The sequence below is a fragment of the Mus pahari genome, chromosome 20 (assembly GCF_900095145.1).
Source record: "Mus pahari chromosome 20, PAHARI_EIJ_v1.1, whole genome shotgun sequence".
Lineage (NCBI taxonomy): Eukaryota > Metazoa > Chordata > Mammalia > Rodentia > Muridae > Mus > Mus pahari.
Window position 1 is genome coordinate 28,768,170 of NC_034609.1, and position 8,427 is coordinate 28,776,596.

Genomic DNA, 8,427 nt, shown 5'->3' on the forward strand with positions numbered 1-8,427 from the left:
TATTTATTTATTTATTTATTTATTTATTTATTTATTATATGTAAGTACACTGTAGCTATCTTCAGACACTCCAGAAGAGGGCATCAGATTTTGTTACAGATGGTTGTGAGCCATCATGTGGTTGCTGGGATTTGAACTCAGGACCTTTGGAAGAGCAGTCGGCGCTCTTAACCGCTGAGCCATGTCACCAGCCCAGTTTTCCTTTTCTTCTCTCACCTCTCCTGCTCCGTTTCCTCTCCTCTTCCTTTCTGGATCGGGTCTCTTACTGCAATCCATACTAGCTTTAAACACAGGGCAAGCTTCCTGACTTAGCTAATGCTGGGGTAGTAGGTGCAAGCCACCATGCCTCACTTTAGGCTGCCTATAAGGTTTGCGAGTTTGACAAGTGAGAAGCTCAGAAATACAGTGAATCAGTCAGGTATGGTGGTGCACACCTAAACTTGCAGCACCCAGAGGTGGAGCTTCACAAGCCTGATGTATGACATCCATATTGAGTTCCACGCCAGCCAGGGATATAGGATGAGACCCAATCTCAAAAGAACAAAATAGCACTGGGGGTCGAAGGAGTGGAGCAGGTGGATCCCTGTGAGCTCCAGGCCACCTAGGCCTCCACAGGTAATTCCTGTTTCAAAAATAAAAACCAAACGAAAATCCAAAACCAAACAAAAGTTAGTTAACTGCCGCAGGCGAACACAGCCCCGAATGAAACCAGGGTTTTAGGTGGGTGGGTTTTGGACGTGTTCCAGAAAACCCTGACAGAGAAATGGACAGAGGGCCAGGGCCTGCAATATCGTCACTAAACTGCTTGGACTCTGCAAATACCCCAAACTGGTCTTCCCAGTTCTAGTGAGAGAACATGAAGTGCACTTACACACACACACACACACACACACACACACTCACAAACCTATCTACTTCTTCATGTCTACCACTTCCAGGATCTAAGCTGTGGGCTCTCTTACCTGGCTATAGCCCAACATCTTTAGTTTAGAAGGACCGGCTGATGGAACGTGCAGACTACAGGCAGACCGGGAAACAGCCACTCCTTGCTCCTGCTCCAATTTTCTAGTCTTCCAAAGACTCCTGTAGCAGAGGACTAAAGAGCTCACTTACCAACGGATAAACCCCATAGGCCTCTTAACCCGTGGGGGGTGTGTGTGTGGTAGACATGGTGGCATATGCCTATAAAGCTAACATTCATGAGCCCAAGGTAGGAAGAACAAGAATTTGAGGACTGTTTATGAAACTTGTAGGAAGAAAACATTCTAGGTGGGGGAATTGGGTGGGTGGGGCTGTGTAGCTCAGCGGCACGGCGCCTATCGAAACTGCAGGAAGCCCTGGGTTTTATCCTCAACACTGCCAAAACCAAACAGAGCCACAAACATCTTTGGGGGCTCCTCCGATTAGCATCTATCCCTTTAGGTCCGGTTCACACTCGAGCTCTGAGGGGTAAACTGAAGCGGGAGCAGGGGTGTCTGGACATATCCTGGGACCTTGGTCCTCTTTTAGTCACGGCCAGCTGAGGAAACAATGGTAATGAACAGGACATCTAAGGGCAAACTCATATGAGGGGACTCTGTAGCCTTTATAGCCAGGTCAAAGAGGGATTCCAGTCCCTCTTCCCAGAGCCCAGGAAAACGTGTATTATAGATACAGTAGGGCTTTGACTCTCAGGGAAAACTTCTATGGCTCTTCCCAGAAGGAAAGATAGGACTGGTAAATTGGAATTAGGGTATTGACATCAAAGGGTCAATTCTCCCCTGGGGTCAGACAAGTCCTTGGGCTGAAAGAGCCCAAGCATAACCAGGAGAAGACTCTGGAGTCCCCCTGGAGACACGAGGCCTAGTCTATGGTATTGCCAGGCTTCCCCACCCCCAGCCAGGACAGAAGATGAGTCAGAGGCTGTGGCCAGGAGCTTCCTCCTAGACATGGAGGAAATGAGCAAAGTTTCTCAGGCTGGCAAAGCTCTGAATGGCTTAAAAAGGAGCCCCTGGGGGGAAACTGGAGTCCAGCTGGGTGTGGGGTAGGAGTCCTGGGGAGGCTGCAGGGTCTGCAGGAATGACAGAATCCAGAACTGGAGGGCAGAGGTCTCCTGATTGTCATCTACCTTCTGCCAGACAATTGCACGCAGAAGCAAGCAGTGGATAGAGAAAACCTATCATCCTATTTTTTGCCCAATAGCCTAGACGTGTGATGCCTGGGTTTCCAGCTCATCTCTCCCTTCTGGAAGGCAAGCAAGGTCGACTTAATCCATGCCTGTGCCTCTGGGGCACCCACTTAAGAGGACCTGGAGAGGAACCAGCTGTTGAAATTTCCTGCAAGGAGCCCTGATCTCCTCCTCCCACCGTTCTCTGACGTCCCTGTCCCTGTCCCTGTCCCTGCCCCTGCCCTTTTTCTCAGTCCCTCTTCCTCCCGCCTTCTATTTTGAGTCTGTGGTCACAGTTTATATTTGGGACAAGCACATCACAGCGCATCTGACCATTCCTGGCAAAGCTATCGACTCCAGAGAGTTCTGGCTGTACAGAGTGTGGTAACTTTATGCCCTTCCCAAAGTCGGAGTGTGTGTGGGGGGGTGGGGGGTGGGGAGTGGGCAGTTCTCCCTGCAGCAGGTAGGAGATCCTAAAGATGGTCGGTCAGATCAGGAAGTACAAAGCCGGTGGGGTTCAGGAGTGTCCTCAGTTAAGGAGCAGAGAACAGGACACAGCACCTGGTTGGGAAGACACTTTTATATCCATTCATATTTCTACACCCACATACACACACACACACACACACACACACACACACACACACACACACTGAACCCAGGGGCCTTGTTGTACAGGTTAAAAACATGCAATGCACCTTCTAAATGAAGAAGAGGTTCTGAACCTCGTTTTTGAACATGCCAGGCCTGGTCACAACTGTGAAGAAGGGTCTAGGGTAGGAGAAGGAGGTACCATCTGCTCTCTAGCCTTACACACGCACGTATTTGTGATGCTGGGGATCGAACCCAGGGCCTTGCACATACTAGGCAAAATGCTACCGTCTCAGCCCTCACCTTATTCCTGGCCATGGATTCTCATTAGTATCGCGGGTGTCTCAGTTCCACACCCCTTTCTCCCTGGTCTGCCTAAACAGTTGCAATTCAGCACCCCTTTCTCTGTAGTATGAATACTAAATGCCAGGTGACCTCAGACTGGGCACGCTTCCTCCAGACCCCTCTGAACGGAGCAGTAGAAGAACGGAAATTCTGGAGGTGGGCAGTATGCTGCATTCTTCCAGCTGTGGTCTTAAAGAGCTGGGGCTCTGCCTGGCCACTGGCCACTCCCCAGGCCAACTTTCGCCGACCCCCTCCTGCCTGCACTTGGAGGCAGGGCTGGCTGCAACGCGAGGAATGCAGTCTAGAGGCCTGGAGCCTAGGGCACATTCCAGGGGAGACCCCGGGCCTAAGGGCCATGTTTACGCAACCCCGCGCCCAATTGAGGCACCCCATCAGCTCCCTCCCATCTCCCTCCCATCTCCCAGCTAACCCACAGGTCAGGAACCCTGCGGGGTGGTGGTGGTAGTGTGTATGCCTCTGGGAGTCCTGGCCCGGAAAAAGCAAGCCGGAAAGGGATGCCTGCGGGGAGTTGGGGGGGGGGGTCAGCAGGAGGGGAGGGGTGGTCCTGCTGGCCATACGGAAAAAAAGCCTCTCTAACTGAGCAAAGTCGGCCTAGGAACGTCGGCAACTAGGGCAGGCCAGCGGTTTAAAATTAGATTGGTCCACCCCCTCCCTTCCAGGCGTAGGCCACCAGCGGCGGGCCTACGGGACCACGGGGGCGGTGACGCAAAGGGCTTTCCCACCCGGGCAGCCTCCTGTGAGCGCACGGCCGCTTCCAAGGGACTCCTCTCATCCTGGCTGGGACTCCAGTCTTCACCAGCGCTGGAGAGACTGTATTCCAAGGACCCAACCCAGCGGGTAGCCTCGATCGCCTCTACGGGTGCTCCCTAAACCCGCCCCTCTTTGGGGCCCCGCCCCCAACTACCTGGAGCAGGTGGAAGTCTGTCCCTTCCCAACGCCACTTCCCCAATCCGCTACAACCACCGCAGCAACCCTGGCAAAAGAGGCAACGAGGGGACTCCAAGCACCTCTTCAGGAGGGCCTAACTTTCAAGGGGAGCCTGAGTGGAGCAAATCACAAACTCTCATTTTCCTTCTATACTGTCTTCTCAACTTGAGTCTCCCCCTGTAGGCAGAGGAGCATAGATAGACCTTAGGACCCCGGCCGGAGACTTTTCCGGAGGCGAGCACCCGCCCGCTACGATCTCTCTCCTAGAAGCACTGTCCACCGCCCACCTCAACCTCCGCAGCGCCCCTCACCTTAAGAGGCGCCCCCAGGAGTCGGTGCAGAGCAGGGATCTGCGCACTCAGGGGCAGAGCCCCGTCCAGGCTGCAGGTGGGGGCCCGGCGTGGTTCCGGGAAGTTGGCACAAGCGAAAGGGTCGGTGTCTTCCAGGTACTGCACTCTCACAGTTACCACGGATACTGGGTCCCCATCCCCGCGCTCTTCCTCGCCCGCCATGGCTCTGCCACCAGCTGCCGCTGGACGCCTCTTGTGTCCCCTGCAAATGCTGAAACTTCAACTCGACTAAACTTTGCTGTTAGGGCCGGGCCGGACTCTAGCGGCTCGAGGGGCGGAGCCAGATGGAGGTAGGGCCAAGGAAGGGGGTGGAGCCAAGACGGGGCGGCGAGCGCGCGCTCGGGGTTAACCACCGCCGGAGGCGGCGCTTGGGACAGCCACTCAGAGAGCTGGTGATCCCGTTAGTTCCATCGCTAGGAGGGCGGGAAAACCCGAGCTCCCGCTCCGCCTCAGAGCAGAGGGCGGGGAGACTTTCTTTAGATTTGGTATGGGCGAGGCTGCAGCCGATCTTTGTAGGGATTTCTAGGGCAGATTGGGGGGTAAATCTCTTCGGATAATCTGGGTAGCTGGGCTACTCTCAGTTAAGGGACACGACGGGACTAATAGCTAGCTTGAAAGACAAGTGAAAGCACTTCTCTCATTTGGGGAAAGCAGTAAGAAGGATCTCTTTCAATTTGGAATAAGAAGTGGAAATAGATTTTATATTTGAAAGAAGAGGTGGATTCAGTCCCCTCTAGCTGTGGGGGGGAAAAAGGACGGGTTCTCTTTCTCGAAAAAGCATGGAATGAGTCACTGTGAGGAGGCAGGTAGCACATGTTCCTTCGGGTTGGATGATGAATGAAAAGTGGAGACATCCTTCGGTTTGGGGCGAGATGAGTCAAATGCCCCAAGTTGTTCCTAATTTAATGGGAATTCCATAAGGTCCTCTCAGATCCATGGAATAGGCAAACAGTTCCCTGTAGTTTGAAGGAAAGGGAAGGCGGCGTCTCTGGGCTCTGGGGAGAAGAGGAATAGCCTCCTTTTCAGCCTGGAAAGAGCTGGGTCGGTCCCGGCCTTGAGGTTTCTGGGTACGTTGAGGGCACCGTTGTCCATTAAGGCTTTCTGGGTGTGCCCAGTGCGCGTGCGCAGCTGTGGTCTGGGAGTGGGCCGGTAGGGAGGTCCCAGGTTTTGGAGATCGTGCTGGAAGGCAGCCGCGCACCGCCCCCTGCGGTTTTCTCAGCGTGGCGCCGGGACCCGCAGCTCGAGCACCTGGGGCGGGTGGCCCGCTGCTGGGCGGTGTTCTGCAGTAGCCGCGATTGTCTCCGCTACCCGAGACCCCCGTCCTTCTTGCTACTCCGGGACGCGGTGGCTGGTCACCTTTCTGAATCCGGAGGAGAGGCGGTTTAGGAGAGCACACTCGAAAGAGTGGGTTTTAGGACTCGAGGGGAAGGAGGGCTATGCTGGGGAATTTCCGGTGATGAGACTAACCTAGAAGAGATGGAGGGGATCCCAACTGCTAGAATCCTGGGCAGGGTCTCGGGGTCCGGACCTGGCCTGGGGGTATCGGAGCTCGGATTGGGGGCAGTGAGCCCCACGTGCCTGTGACGCGGGGGCGCCGGGTAGGCGGCGGCAGCGGCGGCGGCGGCAGCGGCAGCGACGCGGGTCCGGCGGCCGTGCAGTGCCCGGAGGACAGCAAGATGCTGAGCGCCGCACTGCTTCTTCTGCCCGGGTTGCCCCTGGCGGGGGCGGGGGCCACAGAAGAACCCACCCAGGGGTCCAGGCTGTTGGGTGAGCCTCCTCCAGGCTTGGAGCTCTTCCGCTGGCAGTGGCACGAGGTGGAGGCGCCCTACCTGGTGGCCCTGTGGATCCTGGTGGCCAGCTTGGCCAAAATCGGTGAGTGTGTGTGTGTGTGTGTGTGTGTGTGTGTGTGTGTGTGTGTGTTCGGGCGCCCGCACGCCAGGCCAGCGGCCCGCAGAGGACCCGCCCCCAAACCCCTTAGGTCTCCAGATCCAGTTCTGCGTCTTTCATTGTGCGGGGTCTTAGGCTCCAATTCCACAAATCTGGGTTCTCTCCCATTTCCTGCTCTCTTGTGGGTCTCACTTCTCGGTTGGTAGTTCAGGGGATTTGCCTTCCTAAAGGGCTGCCTGTCGCCTCTCTCTTCGGTTCCATCTTTAGACTCTTTCCCCCAGTTTCCCCTTCCCCTTGCAGTTAGCTCTCCTCAATAAACGTCAGTAAGGCCTCTCCTCCAGACGTCCAGCTTCTCAGAAACCTGTCAGCAACGAGGACGCAAGGGGACACTGAAGAGATGATATTCTCCTGGAAACCCTAGGCATTCTGGTTCTGAGAAATTTTCCTGCCCTAGAGAGACGGCCAAGAGTCTGAGATTTTAATATCTCCCGAGATAACTAAACTGCCACTTCTCCTGTGGCATATCTCTCTACTCCACTTGAAGCCGTAGCCACCTTCTAGCGCCCATTTGCAACCTCACCCTCCAATTCACATTCCTCTTTCCGATGTTTAAAAAACTTGCGTTTATTGGATCTTGACTGTGTGCTGGCCACCCTGGTTGCTTTCCTATGTTCACCCTCTTTCCACCCTCACACTGAAGGCTGTGCTTCAGGTTCACACATTTTTTTTTCCCCCATCAGAGATGCTTTTCCTTGCCTCTCCACGCATTCTGGCAGCCAGTGGTCCCTCCTCCCCGGAGACCCTCCTTCTTTCTCACTGTTGTTCAAGCTCTGCTGTGGGGGTGACTAATTATAGCTGAGCGCTGCTACTCACTCTCCATCTATGCTGGCACAGCTTGTACTCCAGTCTCCCCAGTGAAACCTTCATGCAGGAATCCCACAGCCTGGTGTCTGACTCCTTCTCCTCCTGGGATATTGCTGGGGGTATAGGGTGGGGAATGGAGATGCGCTAGAACTCGCCACTCCACCCTGGCAGCCCACAATTAATAATGGAGCTCTAAGTATCTTCAGGGGACCTGATTCTGCCAGAGAATTGACATTTTCCTTAGGTCGTGGATTTGCAGGGCTGGGGATGGGACATTCACAGCTCAGGGAAGAAGGAAACCAGAGATGGGGCTGGAGGGAGGAGGACCTGTGTCTGAGCTTACCTTAGAGGCCCAGCAGCAAGGTGTAGAAAGCAGCTTCAACTTGGAGTAAGGACTGCATTTGCGGACAAGCCCATGGATTGTAGAAGAGCCTTCTCTTACTTAAGGTTTATAGCACCAACATCCTAGATAAACAGTGCCTTTTCCAGTTTGGATAATACCTCCTACAGAGGAAGTCGAGTCCTCCTCTCCAGCTAAAAAGGATTCTTGGGGGGGGGGGGCATTCACAGTACTCTGGAACACCTTCCAGTTTCATAACTAGAATGCCCTTTCATTCCATACATTTCCTTTCATTCAGGACATATAGATGCAGAGTCCCCTATGTTTGAGATAAGATGTAGTGCCTTTAGGTGCAGTTTCCAAAGGGCCTTGCTTTGGCATAAGGTTAGGGTTAATAAGGATCTTTCCTCTATCTGCCTGAGGGACTGGGCTATAGGGGCTGTGTCCAACATGCAAGAGCCCAAGGGAGAACCATATTAGGGACAAAGGTAGGAGAAGCAATAATGTTAGAAATCCTTTTCTTATACCCTCTTCTCCTAGAGACAGAAATGTTTCTTTTCTCCGGAGTCAAGTTTAATTAATATTTGGTGAGCGCCTACTGTGTGTCTTGACCCTACGCTAGGCACATTGGCCTGTCTTGAATACTCTGTCTCAGCCCTTTGCGATGGATGCTTTTCTTACGCTAAAGGAGAGAAACTGAAGTTCAGGTAGATCAGAGAATTTGCCAGATGGTCTGGAGACTTGAGTCAGTGGCTAAGAGCACGACCCAGGTTCAGTTCCCAGTACCCACGTGGCAACTAACATCAGACTGTGGCTCAGTTTCCAGAGGATCTGACTCCTGCTTTTGGTCTCTGTGGGCTCCTGCACTCACATGGTACACAAATACACATCAAAAATAAATAAATAAATAAATTTCTTTCTCTCTCTCTCTCTCTCTCTCTCTCTCTCTCTCCCTC

At 53.7% G+C, this 8,427-nt stretch overlaps 2 protein-coding genes across 7 annotated transcripts in view; one reads left to right on the forward strand and one right to left on the reverse strand.

The window, feature by feature from the left end:
* Fhod1 (formin homology 2 domain containing 1) overlaps positions 1 to 4,614 on the reverse strand; it is an 18,015-nt gene extending 13,401 nt beyond the window's left edge. The window contains exon 1 of the mRNA XM_021220072.2: positions 4,342 to 4,614. Within this exon, the coding sequence (XP_021075731.1) occupies positions 4,342 to 4,542 (201 nt within the window). The 5' untranslated portion in view covers positions 4,543 to 4,614. The remainder of the gene's footprint in view (positions 1 to 4,341) is intronic.
* A 316-nt stretch (positions 4,615 to 4,930) lies between these two features.
* Slc9a5 (solute carrier family 9 member A5) overlaps positions 4,931 to 8,427 on the forward strand; it is a 21,767-nt gene continuing 18,270 nt past the window's right edge. For 3 of the 6 annotated variants that reach the window (XM_029532657.1, XM_029532658.1, XM_021220028.2), the window contains exon 1: positions 5,617 to 6,252. In XM_029532657.1, the coding sequence (XP_029388517.1) occupies positions 6,057 to 6,252 (196 nt within the window). In that variant the 5' untranslated portion in view covers positions 5,617 to 6,056. Of the gene's footprint in view, positions 6,253 to 8,427 lie in introns of all 6 variants that reach the window. The other 3 variants (XM_029532659.1, XM_029532660.1, XM_021220026.1) reach the window with 2 other exon arrangements.